Source organism: Micropterus salmoides, unplaced genomic scaffold (assembly GCF_014851395.1).
Source record: "Micropterus salmoides isolate LMB-PRFRI ecotype aquatic unplaced genomic scaffold, ASM1485139v1 Ms_hic_scaffold_2514, whole genome shotgun sequence".
In the NCBI taxonomy this organism is placed as follows: domain Eukaryota; kingdom Metazoa; phylum Chordata; class Actinopteri; order Centrarchiformes; family Centrarchidae; genus Micropterus; species Micropterus salmoides.
Genome location: NW_024041723.1, coordinates 2,461 through 22,022, shown reverse-complemented (window position 1 = coordinate 22,022; position 19,562 = coordinate 2,461). Strand labels below are relative to the sequence as shown.

The 19,562-nt window shown below is 40.1% G+C and overlaps 2 protein-coding genes, 1 long non-coding RNA gene and 1 other non-coding gene across 5 annotated transcripts; 1 reads left to right on the top strand and 3 right to left on the bottom strand.

Annotated features, from left to right (window-relative positions):
* Window positions 1–113: 113 nt before the first annotated feature.
* Window positions 114–6,508, bottom strand: LOC119918984. Its single transcript, XR_005447530.1, has 3 exons — window positions 6,453–6,508; window positions 623–688; window positions 114–433 (listed from the first exon to the last, which is right to left on the bottom strand). It is a non-coding gene; the product is annotated as an uncharacterized LOC119918984 (long non-coding RNA).
* Window positions 3,684–3,756, bottom strand: trnar-acg. The gene has a single exon. It is a non-coding gene; the product is annotated as a tRNA-Arg (tRNA).
* LOC119918982 (N-acetyllactosaminide beta-1,3-N-acetylglucosaminyltransferase 3-like) lies at window positions 5,453–6,202 on the bottom strand. The gene has a single exon (XM_038739556.1). The coding sequence runs from the start codon at window positions 6,114–6,116 to the stop codon at window positions 5,604–5,606; it is 513 nt and encodes a 170-aa protein (XP_038595484.1). The 5' UTR covers window positions 6,117–6,202; the 3' UTR covers window positions 5,453–5,603.
* Window positions 6,509–8,257: 1,749 nt separating the features above from the next.
* On the top strand, window positions 8,258–18,725 carry LOC119918985 (DEP domain-containing mTOR-interacting protein-like). Of its 2 annotated transcripts, none has more exons than XM_038739560.1 (4): window positions 8,258–8,615; window positions 8,870–8,959; window positions 13,572–13,750; window positions 14,475–18,725. In XM_038739560.1, exons 1-4 carry the CDS (start codon window positions 8,602–8,604, stop codon window positions 14,600–14,602), a joined length of 411 nt encoding a protein of 136 aa, XP_038595488.1. In that variant the 5' UTR covers window positions 8,258–8,601; the 3' UTR covers window positions 14,603–18,725. The 2 variants fall into 2 exon arrangements, with proteins under 2 accessions (XP_038595488.1, XP_038595487.1); XM_038739559.1 differs by having other exon boundaries at window positions 8,262–8,615; window positions 8,867–8,959; window positions 14,475–14,965.
* Window positions 18,726–19,562: the final 837 nt, after the last annotated feature.

The following is a 19,562-nucleotide window of genomic DNA, read 5'->3' as shown; positions in this document are numbered from 1 at the left end:
CACATTTTTTCAAGTGTGTGTGCTCATAACCTCTGCCTCTGATGAAGCACTAACCTAAACATGAACAATGAAAACAAACTTAAATTAAACCCATGTCTTCCTGATGTAATTTCAAGTGTGCAGCTGAAACCACAATATAGATGAAGACAAGGAATATGTATTGTGCAGCCCTTAAAGGACACAGTCAAGTGTGTGATGTGGAGTTGGGGCCGGAGAGATGGCCTGTTTGGAGTTTGCGGTCTCTCCTTGAGCTTTGCCTCCCCAGCAGTGTTTGGTGGCAGGATGAAAAGGTGAGGCTCAGTTAAATTGCCAGAATGCAGAGTTGGTCCTTTTGAGAATAGCCGCAGGAAGCTCCCCAGGTCCTGGCGTGGGTGCGTCTGGTGATTCCCTGCTTCAGAATCTCCCATATCGCCATACGCAAAACCAGCCTAACCTTCGAAAATATAAAACGACCTGTATTAACAAAACATTTACTTCAGCTATAATACTAGAGATTGTGTGATCAGTTGCTATTTGATCATGACTGGGATGCAGCAGTGTGACAAAGCTGTGATCACATAGAAAGTGATCACACTCTCTTATGTAATTTGTAACTTTCACTTTTTAAAAAATGTAGATTTACCTTATGCAGGTGCCTTCACCTTTTTGTTGCAGTCAGGCCAATGTGCGGGACCAAATTATGAAACAGCTGCAAATTACAGCAGAATACATATTATTAATATAAGATTGTTTTCAATGTGTGATCCTTACCCTCTGTGTAATTTTTATTGTAGTTTTCCTTTTTTTGTTCTGTTTTTAAGTTTGTCTACATTGTTTTGTATTGTCTAGATGTACATTTTAATATCTTTGCATTTATGTTGTCTTGTTTTTTTTTAAATAAATGCTTTTTATTTGTTATTGTTTAAAGAACTTTTGTATATGTCTTATATGTTTTGAATCCCAGGAAGATAAGATGGGTTTTCAAGGTGTCAGCTAATAGGGATCCTTTAATAAACTTAAGTAAAAGTATAAAGCTGGACATTCAGTCCCTGTGACCCGACCCCGGATAAGCGGATGAAGATGGATTGATGGATGGATGGATGAGTGTCAGTTGTTCTAAGAATTTTTAGACAATAAAGAGACTGTGTTTGCTAAATTTAACATACTTTTGGTGCCCTCCACACCTGGTGGCACAATCTGCTAAGTGGCCCTGAATCGCCCCTGTCTTAGGGTGGTTTGATGACATGGTGGGTAAACGGTCTTCTCATACTCTCCCAACGACTGCCACAGGGTGATGACCTGGGCGCACTCTTCAGTCAAGGCAAGACAGTGTTCCCTGAGGCCACCCAAAAACTCTGCACGGCCTCAACCCTTAATATTGTCACGTCCAAAAGAATCCTAATATAATATAATCCTAAATATAATTTTAGAACTTATGATAGCAGCAATGAAGGCTAATAAACCTTCGAGAGCACAGCCAACATAACCCAGATTCTGTTCACAAACATATAAATGTACATTTAAAAAAGAACTGGGACCTTAATCGTGCAATATGGACCCTTCAGAGTCTACATGAAAAAAGGTAAATATTTAGTTTAAGTTTGTCTTTGTGACCAATATACAGTTAGAGTTAGTGTGACAACAAATACATGCTAGTGTGCTCCACAGATGCTTGGGGAGGCAGCAGGTGTTTCTTTCTGTGTAGGTGGGGACAGCAATTATTTTTGCATGAATACTGAAGATGGTTGTGGGAATGTGCAGGTGCATCCAAAAGATACACCTGGAAGAAGTTGTCACTTGCCAATGTAGGCGACTCATGAAGGTGGCATACAACTGGTGAGAGTCAGTGGTGAAACCCACAACAAATCTCTGCATGAAGAGCTATATGTCTAACCGGATGGTCATTTGCTCCCACTCCTCAAACACCTGCCTCAGAAGAGTGTTGCCACAGCAGTCTCGGCCGACAAACTGTACCTCAGGAGGAGCCACTTCATCTGGTTTGTTGAGACCTTTAATCATCGACCCAAGACCAAAACCTCAGAATCAGCTTTATTGTTAAGTAGGTTTACACATACAAAAGTAAAGCATCATATTGGAGTGATGCTTGCTATCAAAACTATTATTTAACACAGCTTCTGTCCCACCTGGGACAAAGAGGATTCTACAAGTAAGTAAGGCGTAGTGGATAAGGGAAAAGGGACATGGACTTTACAAAGGTCTTTTAGCATAAGTACTAACTTAGCTATTTATTTATGAATTTACAATCTGTAACTGCATGACTAGCTAAAATAAAATGAAATATAGGCCAGCCAAAGCAGGAGTAAAACTGTTTGTATCTTAATGTTAACTTAGCTAATATCATCAACAGGCAAGTTAGTCTCTCAGATATACAAGTTAAATTGACTTTGCATCAACATAATGTTAGTAGGATGTATCGAAATCGCTATTGGAAAGCAAGCTGTATGTGATTGGACAGGTAAGTTATGGTAGCTAGTCATTAACTTTACTAAGCCACAGGTTATTCCTTAACATACATACAGTATATGCCAATGTATTTGTATTCACAACAGCCATAAAGGAGTGAGTTACTTTTGATATGTTGGTAAAAAGTGAAACATTGTACTTGATCGTTGTCTAACTTTTTGTATTTATTATTTCATGCAATGTCTCTTTGGCACAGGGATTGGTCAATTCTTGGTGAAATCTTGGTAGCAATAGGAGTGCTGATTGGCCACAGCATGCAAATCCTGGTAGATTTGTTGTTGCAGAGGGAAACGTGATTGACTTTCACGGTCACTGACAAGAACAAGGTGGCAGGAGGGAGCACCAAATTAAAGTAAGACATATTTGGACAATGTTCAAAGTCTAATTATATATTACATAGTTGCTATTATACTATATAGCTATTAATATAACATTTAGGTGGGAGTGTTTAGAGTCATATGTGTACTATAACTATGATATTGACCTGAGAGTAAAATAGAGAAGTAGTAACTTAGTTGTATTCATAGCTTGTTTGTCCTCCGGCTCTTAGCCCTAGATCAACAGAACATGGTTGAAATTAATGTTCTTAAAAGTCTGGGGGGAAAAAGTTGGTTATCCATCACAACCCAGAGATTAAAAGCACGAATCATAGGCCTATGTTCTTTTTAAAAGTAACTGTAAATATCGATTTCTACACTACAAACCATGATGTCTTTCTTTCTTTGAAGACAATTCTATATATATTTATTTATATAAATATATCTATATATAGGCCTATATATATATATGTGTGTTACTTTTACAAGTACATCTGCTTAATATTTATTAACATTGATGCATTATTTGATTAACGGGTCCACAGTGTAATTCATGCATTATAGGCCTGCATTCAGACATTAGTCCCTGCTGCAGTAGTGGACAGTCATGTTGTCCAAAGTAACACTGTAGGCATTCTAAGGCCATTTGATGTAATGTTACACTGAACAACAAAATCGACCGATGGAAATATATCGTGTACGACTATTTATAAAGAAAACAAAACACTTAAACACAGTTTACTTACTTCGATGGGGTACAGCCCTAAGCTGGAGTCGAACCGCCAATCTTGTTGTCCGCAGTCAGATCTCTCAGCCTGTGTATAATAATGATCGCTTGTTTCAGTGAGTTTCCGTTTCGGTTCTTAGTGCTAGATGGCTGGAACATTTTTCAGTCAAAAGTTTCGAGCCAGCCAGGAGTCGAACCTAGAATCTTCTGATCCGTAGTCAGACGCGTTATCCATTGCGCCACTGGCCCGAGTAAGGAGTTTTAGAGTCATATGTTCTTGTTAAAATGAACAAAGCTGTTATTGTTGGTGGGAACGATGAGACTTCAGCAATAAAGCAGCTGAGGGGCTGAAAAGGGTCAGTAAGTCAAGCAGCGGACCAAACCACTGTGAGGCGCATGAAGGGAGAGGACATTATCTTAAAACAAAACAAAGAAAACATTGGATTCGTGGGAAGAACAAGCCATGTCAACCGTGTGTCTACCAAATAAACATAACTAGACGCTGACGGACAACAGTGGTTATATGTAACGTTAATTGTTTTAATCTAAATTATTGGTAGGGACAGTTCAGTCGTCGCTGGACATTGGTATGGATCGTCTCTGCCAAAGTCTACGCTCTTGTTAGTAGCCTAACGACTAACTTAAACGATTTCTACGATTTCTGAATCGTGGGTCGTGTTATGTTTCTGCCACAACCTGTTGACTGTTATGTATTATTAGATAATGTGGCATTCTCAAATCTATGATCTAAAAACTAAACAAAAAAGATTTCCCGCAATGCCCTTATTAGCCAGCAGATGTCGCGGTCGGACCTTGTTATCCACCAAACGCTATGACAATAAGGGAGATTTCTCTCATGTTCAGTGAGTTGTCTTGATGGCACTGCATTACTAAAAAGTAATGTAAATTACTTCAGCTTGAATCACTTGAGCATGCTTTACATGCAAGGTGGTTAAAACAGAGAAATCTGATAAATATTGTGAGTTATGAATAGCTTTACATGCTATTCTTTATAGGCCTACTATATGTTGCTCAATAAACAAAGTTTGTTTCTGAATGAACTAGCCTACACTCCACATAAAAGCTGAACTTAAAACAGCAGTTTTGATCTTACATATCAGCCCAAACTACCTTATTGTTCCCCTGTATTTTTTTAAATCATTTTAAAAACATGATAAAAATACATATAAAGGTGAAGGTATAAGGGTATACCCTCCTTTGCAGGCTTAACCAAATGTTTTGTTCCAAAGCAACAAAATGTATTTAATATTGATAAAAATAATAATTAGAATGTCATTTCCCAAAGTAAATGTATCACAATTTTAAAATACATAGGTGCCCAGTGAGTATTTTATTGATATTCCATAATACTGTAATGTGTAATCTGAAGCATTATCGGTGTTTATAACATTTTGTCCATCCAGTTAACATACATGAGGGTGGCAATATCGTGCAAACATCTCTCAATATAATGCATAATGCAGCCAGCTTTGTGAATATAGAATTTATAGCAGACCTGTTGATGTGAATTGCATTAGACTGAACAAGAGCTAATAAAGTGGCCAGTGAGTGTATGTTAGTGTCAACAAGCTCTGTCACCACGTCTAAGTTAGTATTTGGTACTGTTAAAGCATGTATTCTGTGCCACATAAGATAAATTTGAGCTGAAAGGAATCTGTGAACAAGTAGAACTCCTTTATAATAGCAAGGATCATGTTCATCGACTTTGTAGGAGGGAATGTGCAGTCCTGCTGTCTTCACACCAAAATGGGAATCAGGTCTAAGTCCTGCTTTGGCCAGGCACATTCCCATGTAAACATCATCAATGGGAAAAATGATAATGGACTGGGACATATTGTATATGACCAAAGCTGTATAGCCAGACAAGAGGAACCCCCCACCACCACAGTAGGGGGGATATGAGTCTGACCCCTGCACCTGAACTGGAATAAAATACTTGCTTGATGGTAATCTAATAGGCCCCACATTCTGGATCAGATGGCCAGTAAAGAGGTGCCTCTTGCCATCATTGTCCTTGAGGCTTTGGAGATACTCAACCATGTTGTCTGTGTTGGCAAACACATCATCATCACCATTTAGCAGGAAGCGTTTCTTTCCATCCATTCTAAGAAGAGTATCTGCTTCAAGGTGAGGTTGTAGAATGTGTCACAGAAGTCCCATTGGAGAATGTCTTTGTACTCGAGAATGTCTTTGTACTCGCGTTGCTCCTGCTCTAGGAGTTTGTTCAGTCGCTCTTTCTCAAAACCAGCATCCATTGTTCCTAACAGGAAGATCCTCCTGATCCACACACCACTGTGTAACCTCTCTTTAGCCCAGGTTTTGCGCAGCACCTCTTGGCGGTTGTAGTTTACAGGGGCGCTTTTAATGACCAGTAGAAGGAAGACTTTGCGGGATGCATCGGCTCCCCCACATTTGTCAGGAATGTCTAGTAGCATGGGAAAATGTCGACAGTGTCGATAGTAGAGAAAGTCTTGTATGGCATCAGGAAGGGATCTGAAGTTTGTGATGCTGGCAGCAGACACCTTTTTATGTACATCTTGGCCATGGGTATACATAGAAGGTATTTTTACTGGGTAACTTTGTTTCATCCTTTCTCACATCTACTTTGAGGTGAATGGTTTTGTGGTGTATGCAATATTTACAAAGGACCATGACAAGAGCTCCCACCAACAAGAAAGCTCTTTTCCTCCTTAAAACTCTGCAGTGACAAAAAAGAATTTTCACATGAACTTATCTCAGTCTGACATAATATTTCAAAGACTAACATTAAAGTACGGTTCTATGTTCTTTGAGTGTAGCAACGGGGGACTACAAACTTTCAATACGTTGTACAACCTTGTGTTGTATTTATATCATTTTCAAAAGAGGAATGCAATTCACAGATCATGCAGCACGCAATTAAATCAACCTTAAACAATAATTACCTGAACATATTGGTAGATCAATGAGAGGGGTCGATGAGCTTCTCTGTCATAGTCCGTCTGCCCAGATTGTGACTCATACACATCCTGTTACAGGATGCCTATGAGGAAGTCTCAAAGCCCACCCTAACCAATTGGCAGATCGCCAGCCACAATCTTCCCAGAAGCAACTTCTGGGTGTTCCAGCATACACAAATCTGATTTATGAACAACAACAACAAAAACAATTTCCACAAAACCAAAATTATTTGTTTAATTTATAATCATGCAGCAGCCTTTCTCCCACCCTGTGTACATCAGACTCTTTATATCTGCACACACACACAAATGCAGAATACAGTGAGCGAGCAGATCAAGTGGATCAAATAGATGTTTCGCTTGTTACTCTAAGTAAGTGCAATAAAACCTTCACGAGTAAAAAGCCAATATTTTATCATGGGTTTTGATTTTACACAAGCACAGCATGCCAGCTAATAGAAAATTGTTACAAACAAGCTAAAATGAAAGTTGTCTGTATGTAGCCTGTTGAGCTTAGTTTGCCATGCATCTTAAAAGTTAACAAGTGTTCTTTCTGTCACTCTCTCATCAATAACTAATTTTCTAGCATGCAGGGCAACCTACTTGGGACTGCATTGTGTTTTCTACTGGAAGGGCACTCTAGAGGGCCCTGCATCACATTTTCTCCATTGGAAGGACACCCTATGGGGCCCTGCATTATGTTTTCTCCACTGGAAGTTGACCACTTCATGCCGGACTTTTGAAGGTGTGCTCTTCTCTATTAAAAGTAAAGCATGAGCTGGCACGTGGAACTGTATTCCTCTCCGGGTAATTGTATGTTCACATAGAAGGCAGTTCACGCATCCCGTTAAACTGACGGATGTAAATCTTGATGCCTTGGGCTACATCCACACTAATAGGATTTTGTTTTAAAACACAGCACTTTTGCTGTGTTTACGCCTGCTGTCCAGACTGAAGCAGGGAATCCGAACACCTAAAACAGAGTTTGAAGTTTGAAAACGAACTGTTAAACATATGTTTGGGTCAAGAAAGCAATGCAGTTGTGATAGAAATGACATCAGTCTTTAGTTACACAATATGTGGGCATTATTATTATTATTATTTTGTTTGTATATTGTATTGCTACAATTACTATTTTATATCATTTTATTCCCATCATATTTTATTACTGGGTATATAATATTTGTATTTCTGGAATGAGAATAAATGCATGCAAGTGAACTCTCACTGATCTCATTTTTCTCACTACACATCCTTTTGGAAATCGGTTCTGGCACACTTATATATAATAAGACTAAAAATCTTATCTAAAATATAATAAGAATAAAACTAAATCTAAAGCTACTCAGAATGATCCTGTTCACATTTTCAGTAATTTTGCAAAGAAAAAAAAAACGTCATAACAATCACACCTTACCACCAAGTCACTTAGGAGAAAAATACTCTCATATATTGAGCAAAACGGATGGAAAGGTGAATTGGGACTGGGAAGGAGAAAAGCAAAACGTTCTCACATACATTATAGAGCTAAAGTATCCCCTTTAGTGGAAAGCTAGACCAAAAACCATCATTATTAACAAAAATTAGGTCATAATCTTTTTCCGAAAAGCTCGAGTTCTTTGTTTAATAAATCTAATTTCATTCGATTTGTGTCCCAGTCTTTTAAGTCTTTCCAGGAGAGGGCGGTGTGTGAATCGAGCGCCTCTGTAACCCCGCCCCTACGGTTAACTCCCCAAGTGACGACAGCAGAGTCCTCCCAATGCGGGGGCTTTGTGGATGGGCACTGGCTGTACCGTGGTGAAAAACGTGCGTTCATCTCGTGTGGTGTGTCAGTGTCAGTGCCAAACAGACCGACCCAGCGCGAAGAAGAGCACTCGGCTGTTTTTACAGACATTGTAGAGGAATACACAAAGCGAGTTCGGCGTGCACGCATGCATTAATGTATGTGTGTGGGTGTGCAGATATCTGGAGGTTTTCGAGCAATTCAAAGTGGACCGCTGCTGATGGAGCTGCTGGCACACTGAGGCTGGGGTGTGACTTGTGACTGCCTGCATTGTTGCACATGTTTCCTGGGATGAAGTAACTCTCCTCATTCATCAAAGGAATAATTGATAAGCTCTTCTTTTCGCTCTCAATGGTGCTTGAAGGGTAAGCAAAAAGCGAGCTGTCAGTGCATTGTTTACTCTGCGAAATCGTCCCCGCGTGGATGCTTGCATGCCTTTGTTTTTCAGTCCATTCGTCCCCACCTTTCTGTGTTTTTGTCAGCTAGAAAGCTGCTGGTGCACATTTTGCTGCACAGCATTTCTGCTCATTTTCAAAAATGCAAGACTGATGCATTTTCCCTGCATGATGAATTTGTGTGTGGCTGAGCAAAAACACCCTGGTTCTGTGCCTCTTAGCAGAGAGATGGACCGGATCGGGAATACCATGCAGAAGAAGGCTGCAGAGCTGGAGCGGCTGGCCGAGGTGCTCGTCACTGGAGAACAGCTGAGGTAGGTCGGTCTCTACCGGGATCCCCAATGACCCCGAGTGTGCTGTTGGCCAGACATTGAGGGAAACTGTGGCGTTTTGGTCAGGATAATCTGCAAACTGAGCACCAAACTTGCAGCTGTGAATGAATAAACCTGAAAATCACTAAATCCTTTATTAATATAATAATATTTCTTAGTTTTCATGTTCAGTATTGCATGTTTTGTGTGGCGCAGATCATAATAAACCAGAATATGACGAAAAAGTAGGTGTTGTGTAACTGTAACAGGCTGTTTCAGATCCATTGCAGCATGCAAAGCCAAACAAAGGCGTCCACACCTGCACAGCCATCCCCATGCACATTGCTGCTCCTCACCTGTATACTGTAACATACACATTTTAGCCCAAGGCATAGTAATCCTGTTTTGAGGTTAGGGTTCCTGTTTGAGACTGAACACGTCAGTAGTTTTTGTTGCTCCAGTAATGCAGTGCCCTTTGAGCTGCACAGGGAATGATCCACCTACTAACCCCATATCATTATCATGCCCTGCCCATTCATCCTATCAGGGTATTATACTACAAATGCTGGCAGTGTTGTTGACATGCTGTACCCTTTGACCTACTGTATGTAAAGAAAGGCCCCAGAACGCCAGTGGTGTTCGCTGGCTGACGCGCACCAGCCATGAATAGAGACTCAGTGGGTAAAGCATGGCATCAATGCCTGGAATTTCAGGCCCCCACTGAACTGTGAGGAAATGTGCCACTGAATTGTGTTTTCCAGCTTGGTGGGATAAACTGAGTAAGAGCTTTTGTTGTTCGTGAAGAAATCCATGCTGTAACATTGTCCTGTTCACAAGAACCATAAAAAGTAATAGTCATCACCTCGAGAGATTAATGGTTTGTGTCTGCACAAACTCTTCGGTGTACTTTTAGCACCAGTGTGTGTTTTCCTGTTTGTCATTGTGTACTCTGTGTGTGTGTGTGTGTGTCAGTGTCCCTGGCACAGCTGTATACTGAGGCTGCCAGCTGTCAGTAGCTGTCCCAGACTCCTCTGCCTCTGAGACGCTGCTGTTCTGGGGGAAAGGACTCAAGGATTGTGACATGAATGTCTTTCTTTCTGCCTATTCTACAAACAGCAGTCAGCCTATGAGCTTTTTAAGCCACATGAGCAGCATGGCTCCAGAGATGGCAATGTTGTTCTGTGGTCGGCGCCCTACTTTGGTCCGGACTGAAATGTCTGAACTATTGGATGGATTACCATGACATTTTGTACAGACATTCATGGTCCCAGAAGATGACTCTCATTGATCCCCTGACTTTTCCTCTAGTGCCAACATGAGGTTGACATTATTATTATTATAATAACAATAATATTTTGGTAACACATAGCCTGACATCGCCAGACTTAAATCGCAAATGGGGCGTTATCACTGTGCTCAGACCAAAATGAGCAACAAAACATGTGACTTGGCGTTGTTGGTAAATTAAAGTTAGTTGGAAGTACGCCGGCAAACATCTTTCTTGTCAGCAGAAGCTTTAAGTGCAGTAGTTTGTTATTCTTTTAGAGAAAATATGCAGTCAGGTTTTTTTAATACTCATGCAATAGCAGATTGAACAGAAACAGCTATACATCAGCGGCAGGAGATGCGTGCTGTAACATATCGTATCACGATATGTATCAGAATAAACTTTAATATGATTTAAGAAAATTATATTGTGATAATGAAAATATTCTGACTTGTTGATGTAATGATGTCATAACGGTACACACTGCAACAACAAGCATACCTGAAAAATGTACAGTAATTGTATCAAACCTGCCCCATATTACATAAACAGTTGTGATTTGCCCAACTGGATGGGTGGAAATCTGTCTGAATTGGGTAGGTGAGCGGGTCATTTGCTGCCAGAGCAAATAAACCGTGACCTCGCAGATTTGTCACAGGCTAGTGAAAATGTATACAAAACCAATAATGTTCCTACTGTCAGCCTCAGCTGTACTCAGCAGTTGCAATAGAAATTGTAAGTCTCTTTAGATAGAAGCGTCAGCATAAAATGAGTAAATGTACTTAGTATTTAGTGCTAATTTGCAAGTGTTACCATGCTAACATGCCTGCTTAGCATCAGCATGTTGTATTTTCATTGTGAGCATTGTTATCCTTGAGCTCCACATACCGCTGTGCCAAGTACATTCTCAAATAGCCACTGGTATGGCTGTAGGCTATTATTCTTGTTACATCGTCTAGTATGAACACACACCGGTCAGTTTAATGATTACAGTTCTCCCTCAGTGTTTTAACTGGACTCCCTGCTTTAGCTTTGTCCTTTGGTCTAAATCAGACCAAATTACATGACAAGAGGGAGTGAGAAAGTGGCATTCAATTTCTTTTTGTGAACTGTAGAATATACGAAAATAAGATTAGACCTGATATGAAACACTGCTGGTATAAAAGCAAAGAGTGTACCTAATCCACACCTTTGTTTGATCTTTTTTTTATTCACGTGTCAAGCTCATAGCACATGAGTGATATTGTTCCTGGTACTGATAACAGTACACTTTCTGTTTATCTTATCGCACATTCGTGTCCCATCATGTCGATAGCTCGTATCTTAGAGTAAATGTGCTTCAGGGCTGAAAAACAGACACAAAGATGGATACCATGGTACACAGAAACATGCAGCTGCTGTGGTAAGTCCAGTGACCAGCTCATAGTTGTGAATAGACCGTTTGTTGCACCATGGTAGACTGCAAGAGAGAGTCAGGCTTGGTGAATGTTTTCAGTCTGGGACTCAGCATCATTATAGTCTACTGCGAGCCAGACATTCATTCAGAAATACTCCTGCTTGTCATTGTTTGATCCAGCACAACTTTCAGAAATGCTATTAGATAGAGTAACCATCAGAGTAAGTACACCTATCACAGCAACTAGTCTGCCACCTGAGCCTCGTATAAGGACATGGCAAGAAGAATGATTTTGCTTTGAGCTCCATTTGAGATGATTTGTGGGTAGATTAGACTGATTACTTCTGAAACTGAGCCAAAGGAGGAGTAGGGGATATTGATGGACCTGGTTGGAAGTGAAGTCTGTAACTTGTTTGCATATCTCAAGTATTTACAGCACAGTGTGTGTGTACTTACTGGGCAACCTTGGACTGGGGATGTCATTGCTAATCCGGAGTGATGCTAGCCAGCTGCACAAAGACTCAGCATGTAGTGGAACTAGCTGGCTGCAGGAAGCTTGGGCAAGGCAGTGATGGGCTGTTTCACAATACTTAGGTTCAGAAAGAGGTCATCTTGATGACGTGAAAGCAGCATCTAGTGCAGCTATAGAAGCGCAAGAGGGTTGTTATGACATTTTGCAATATAGTCACATTATAAAAAAAGGCAGACAACATTTGAATAGCATGCATTCACCTCTGTCCTAGAGGACTGCTGTGTCTAACTTTATGAACAGACACTGCTCAAAAAAGTAAAGGAAAACTTAAATCACTCATCAGATCTCGATGAATGAAGTAGTTGAAAATGCAAAATACATGTGCAGTAAAGATTTGTTGAGAACAAAATGATGTAGCAATGGTCAGTGGAAACCGAAATCACCAACCGACTAAGGGCTGGATTCAAAATCACACTGAAAATCTATATAAAATAATTAAATCATAGGATGATCCAACTTGTGTGACTTTGATCATGGCAATCCATAATGTGACACAGTAGTGTGTATGGCCTTCATGTGCCTCTATGCACTCCCGGCTTTCCCGGTGGTAGGGAAAGCAGTGTCCCCCCCCCCCCCCCCCCCCCCCCCGCTGTCATTCATGTAAGTAATATAGTAACGTAACTAGTTACTTTTATCACATCAGCATAACATTCACAATGGCATATTTGACCTCCTGGAGGAGTTGGACTACCTGTGCAACCTGAATGAGCTGAAGGTACTGCCTCGTGCTACCAGTAGTGACAAGACACAAGCAAAACGCAAAACTAGAGAACAATCAGTAGTTTAGGTGTTTAAAACACCTACATGTTTACGGTAGTAGTCACACGGAACTGAAATTAAAGAACGTTCCTCCATCATGCAGCAAAGGCTGTTGCACACCTTCGACAAGCCTGCATCGATGCTCACTCAGCAGTGGAGGGTTTCATAACCCACTACCACTCCGTGCTAATTGGTTTTGGATGGCACTCAATGTGGCGGACCCTCCAAGCGAACACACAAACGGAGTGGAAGTAAGTAGAGGGAGGGAGGAGCAAGTACTTTTGGAAAGGGCCACATTCATAGTCGCTTATACTTCCTAAGTGGACAGATTGATATCCCTGACGTTTAACTGACTTGATGTTATACTATGATGATGAAGTTTTTTTGAGCAGTGTAGAGTTGACCTGGTATGAATGTTCTGCTTATTCCTAGCTAAATTTTCTACTACAAGATGATAGATAGATGATAGATGAATCTATGATATGAGGCCCACATAGATTACTTCCAGGATGAATTGTTACTATTATTGACATTTTGAATGGGCACTGTATTGTGGTTTAGCGTTTACAGACTGTTCAGAAAGAGCATCTTTGGTGTTGATATAAGGTATAAATTCTCAATCATTTCCCCCCTCCTCTACGGCCTGTTTGCTGCACTCCAGGCTGCGGCTCCATGAAGGGAAGGTGATCAAGGATCGGCGGCACCACCTGCGAACGTACCCAAACTGCTTTGTGGCCAAGGAGCTCATTGACTGGCTGATTGAACACAAGGAGGCTACAGACCGAGACACTGCCATCAAAATTATGCAAAAACTTTTAGACCAGAGTATCATTCACCATGGTAAGGCTGAGCAGTGTGGGTGTAGTCTTGCATTTGCTTTCTATTTTCTATAACAGAGAGAGTTTCTCTCTCCTTTTTTTCTTTCTTGGCATTTTCTGGGAACGTTCAGTTCTTCTTAATAGATGATACTTCATGTCTCCCAGCCAATTTGGCTCCAATGTAGCATCTCACTAGCTGTTTCACATTTGACCAGACACTGAAAACAGAGACGGGGCACCCGTGTCTTTCTGTCTTTAGTTGAAGTTTAGACAGAACCAACACAATATTAACACATCCCAGCTACAGATGAATGATTTAATGATGTAGATTTTAGTGACTGTCTTAAACAAACATAATCAAAAATTCCCATAATCCCATTATGTCACGTTTGCTTGTGCTATTTTCTACCATCATTAATTAAACCCAACACTTAACTGGTTGTAAACTAAAAGGGCCCTTTGTAGCTGACAGTTTGAAATAAATGCATTTAGCTATTCCGTACATGGCAAATTTAATTTCTCATAATTTAAGTCCCTCTGTGTTTATTATGATACAAAACATTCAGTAAGAGGAAGCATAGCATTTGTTTATATACAGTGTTCCTCTGTATGAAACGCTCTGGTTCTTGTGCGTCAATTAGTAACAACCTCTTCTTGTTCTGGCTGTTTGTCATTGAAAATCCATTTATGACGTCTGTGTTCCTTGCCCTTAAAATGAAAACATCAATGCATCTGTGTGTTTTCAGTGTGCGACGAGCACCGGGAGTTTAAAGACCTGAAGCTGTTTTACCGCTTCCGAAAAGACGACGGCACGTTCCCGTTGGACAGTGAAGCCAAAGTCTTCATGAGGGGGCAGAGGATCTATGAGAAGTAAGAACACGCACAAACACAACCACCCAGCCATGTTCTTCGTGGTGGATTATGAGAGGGATTATAGGAAATTGCTGTTAGTACAGTTGTGTAATGATTTTAGCATTTTTGATTGATTTCATCTTTTTAGCGTGTAGCTTTTAAAGGAATAGTTTAGGGCTGAAACGATTCATCGATTAAATCGATTAATAAAATGCCTCGATGCTTTGTTTAATCCATATAACTATACAGAACAGTGTTTCGCACATTTATTACTATCGCACATCGCGCTTACGTTGTGAACACAACGTGAATTATAATGCTGCTGTTTGCAAAGTGGAGGAAGAGAGAGAAATTAGTGAGGGACAAAGAAGAAAGTCCAAAGTATGGGATTATTTCAAGCTGAAGAAAAAAACAACTCTGTAATGTTACTGTTCATCCACTGTAAAACAAAATTTATGTTGCCTTGGCAACAGCACGATGGCATCTGAACAAAAAACAGCCTGTGTTCTGCCAGCGGTAACGGCAACTTTAGCAATTAACTGAAATCATGATTGATTGTTGAGTTGAAGGCTAGCCAAAGTAAGCCGCAATCCTCAGCTGAAAATGTGCACATGAGCGTTTGTTGTTCTCCTTTTTGGGCCCCCTGTCACCGGTCACGTAGTGTGAAAGCTGCAACCAAGAAAAAGTACTTCTTAAAGGACGCATTGATGAATGGTTGAAATAATCTATAAAAGCTTTGAATACTAAAATCATCGTTAGCTGCAGCCCTAGAATAGTTCATTGTAGTTTTCTTGCCACAAGTTAGATGTTAGTCACCCCTCTTATATTTGGACGATAAATATGAAGTTACTGCCAGCAGCTGGTTAGCTTAGCTTAGCATAAAGAGTGCAAACGGGGCAGCAGCTAGCCTGGCTGTGTCCAAAGGTAGTACCATCTGCCTACCAGTACCTCTAACACGCTTTATGTCTCGTTTCTTTAATCTTAATAAAAGCTAAAGTGTAAAAACTACATTTAGCCATCGGGGAAGGCGGAGTTTTTATGTGTCAGACTGTTTTTTTAGCCGGGACCAATTGGCAAGCAACCAGCGGAGACTGCAGGAAGTTACGGAGATCGTTTGTGAGCTTTAGAGGTGTTGGTACGTGGATTTTGTTACAATTGTCTAGTCTTAATGCTAAGCTAAGCTAATCAGCTGCGGGCTGTGTTACATGTTTACTGTACAGACATGAGAGTGGTATTAATCTTCTTGTTTGGTTTCTGTGAACAGTGGACAATCTGATGCTGTTTAAACTTTTACAACTTCATGGCCACTTTGCAAGCAGTAGCATGTCATACGTGCCATGCCATGAGTGTATTCTCCTGCCGTTCTCTTTGTGAGAGTCACTGGAAATGCCACCACCATTCATTTTTAGAAAATGAGTTTTTCTGGTAATTTGGATTCTGTTAGATTAGAGAGCATAATATTGAACTTGAACTGTTTTTAACCATGATAAAAGCCTGCAGGGGAAATCAGAAGATATGGGAAGAGATGACTCACAACATTTGCCCAGAGACAGGCTGGATTTAGAGCAGTGCAGAGGTCACCACTCGTGAGACTGCCATTGTTTGTCATTAACTTTGTGCTCATGATGCTGTTTTTCTAGTAGTGATGAGACTAATTGTTTCTATAGTAACCCCAAAGTCTTCCTCTGTATGTCTCCACTCCTCTCGTTAGTTGTCTGAGATCTGTCCTGTTTTGGATTTAAGCACACACTCTGTCTTTGCCTTTACAACCAAATCAGTGCTCTCTTAACATATAGACCTATTTTTCACACACGCACACGTGCACACACACAAACACACACACAGGAGTTGCATAAGAAATAGTCCAAGGGGAGACATCTGTCGTCTCCGCTCTCAAAGCTATGTGTTTATGTAATCACCATGGTGCAGGCCGGGACACAAACCACAAGCACCCCCAAGCTTGCGCTGGTGGTTGCTTGCTTGTGAACTAGAGTTACTTCACGGTTACACTTATGGCACAACAACAGTCCTCAGTCTTGCAACAGGAAGAACAACCATCTCCCAGTCTCCTGTGCCTCAGTGTAAATTGCAAATATCTCCCATCCGCGAAGGATCATTGGGCCTCATGCAAGAATATTTTCGGATTCTTATCTGAACTCTCTTACTGCTCGTACGAGTGTGCCATGTCTGATTCAGCTAATGCTTCTTGCTTCAGATAACGTGCAATGTGTAAATGACCCATGTAAACATGATGAATGCCTTCTGTGCACAAACAAGTCGAGTCCACGAGAATTGTAAATTAGCATAACTAATAACTAATATTGTGTCCTACCCTATATGGTAGGATGTGCTCATTCATAATTCCTGCTTCTGGAGATTAATAAAGGAAAGTCAATCATTTTTAACAGCGTCAGCAGTGGAATTAAGGGAATAGGGTTGGATCTGTGTGTCTGTCTGCAGAGTTGCAGCTCTAATAAGTCTCACATTTGCAGAAGCACAGCCCGTGTTAATCTATTTAACAACCATTCATCTGTCTCTGTCTAATATATCAGCACGCCGTCTATCTTTCCAAAAGATTACATTTCCAGCTGACCTTAGACATTTTGCAGTTTGAGATATTCATATTGATTCAAGCATCAAAAATAGCATCAATAGCCAATTTAAATGAATGATGACATTGTTAGGCTATATGAATACATCTAGAATTATATTATATTTTGAACTGCAGAGTCAAACAGGATAATGTCAACATAATTGTCAATGTAATTTATATGGGATTTTCCAACTCAAAATTCCTTCAAAGTAATGAAATATACAATCCCTTAGGGAAAAACCTGGTTGGGGTAACAGCAGACTAATTGCACGTGACTCTTGTGACAGGTCTGGACCACTTGTAAAGTGAGAAAATTCAAATCACAAGACAATTGGTGAATGCGACAAGTTCTCCTTAATCATATTTAGATTTAGGAGAACAAATCTGTGTGCCTGCATGAGGCCCGATGTGTCTACTGCTTGTTTTCATAACTGTACACTAACATATGCTTAGGCTCTTTGGTAAGAGGTTTGCAAAGATTCAATTAAATTTCAGTACTTAAAATATAAAATGAATAAGGGGTTTTGCTGGGTTTTAGGATACTCAAGGACCAATAATCACAAACATCCCAATACAAGTTATTGGTCTTGAACAGGAAATTGGCTTCACTTGGTTGTCCTCCACAGTATACACTAGGGATGGGCATTTCAAGTAGGGCTGGGCGATATGGCCAAAAATGTTCTTTCAAGTTTAAAGGCTGATTTTTGCTCCTCAGTGAAAATTTAAAAACCAGATGGTTAATTATGTGGTTAAACTTTCTGTCTTTATGGTCTGAATGTGACAAACACTTGATGCCAAACAGTGGATCACTTTACAAGTCTGAGTTTAAATTTCAAACTATCATATTTTTAAACAGATATGATTAATCTTTTTTCAGGCCTCTTTTTTCAACAAAATAAATATTTTAATAGAAAAATTAGGTGCTAATTTGTTTGTGATTCAAATGAATTAAAGCAAATATTTGACGATATATTGAACATTTATTATATTGTTATTGAGGAAAATTATATTGTGATAATTATCATTGTTTTATTTCCCAGCCCTAATTTCAAGCAAAAACACTATTCGATAGTCACTGGGAAGTATTCGACCATTCTGCAAAGAAAAAGTATAGCCTCACAGAACCGCTAGCATGGCGGTAGATTATGGTTTTAAAATTAAGTTAAATGTTTGCCTTTTTATTTAACAGAGTTTAGTCTGGATGATGGACATGTTATACCTCCAATATATTTAAAAAAAAAATTGTTTGGCTGTTTCAGGTCTTGAATTTAATGTAAATTCATTGCTGGTTAACAAAAGTGGATTTGAGAGTTTGGAGTCAAAATGTGTTACTAAATGAACTTCTCTAAAGTAGTAGAAAGGTGAATTGCACAGTACAGCAGCTGATGAAGCAGGACACTACCGCCATGGTCAGGTTGGTTTGGGGATTCTCGTACGGCTCTTATGCACTGGCAAATTCTGACTTAAAGTTACTGTTATTCAACCAGCAAGTTGTTTCTTGATTAGAAATGACACAGGCGTCTGCCAGAAGATAATAAGACAATGTACAAGAGGCATCATTATGGAAAAAAATATTACTCTTTTATTTACATTTGAACAAAAAGTGGCATGTCCTAAATGATTCATACCTGTCTCAATAATCAATCGAAAAGCCTTTATTGGCTATTACAGCAATCAAACGCTTGCTATAATTGCTGACCAGCTTTCTGCATGTCTCCACTGGTATTTTTTTCCCCATTCATCTTTAGCGATGAGCTCCAACCATTTCAGGTTGGAGGGTCTCCTTGCCATCACCCTGATCTTTAGCTCCCTCCACAGATGCTCAATGGGATTTAAGTCAGGACTCTGGCTGGGCCACGGCAAAACGTTAATGTTTTTGTCTGCTAACCAGCGTTTGCTGTGAGTTTTGGGTCGTTGTCGTGCTGAAATGTCTACTGGTACCCAAGGTATTGCTCCTTTTTCATGGTGCTGTTTACTGTGATTAGGTTCCCTGGTCCACTGGCTGAAAAACAACCCCAAAACATTACGTTCTCACCACCATGTTTGACAGTGGGGATGGTGTTCTTAGGTGGAAATCAATAATAGACTGCCATTTCGCATAGATCGCTATATATGCAAAATCACAGACCGTACATACTCTACAAACTCCATTATCATACAGTATGTTATATCAAGTACTCTTTCCTACAGCAAGTTTCACATCTAGTTTCTACTGGGAAAAATAAACAGCCCTCCTCATACATGCAGATCTCACGCATTGATCTCTGATGCCGTTAACTGTCATATCAGCATACACAAATAAACAATAAATAAACCACAGGCAGGCATTTTTTAAACAGTTGTTACGACTGTGATTCCCTAGGCGACAAGGTTAGTCAGAGAGGACAGT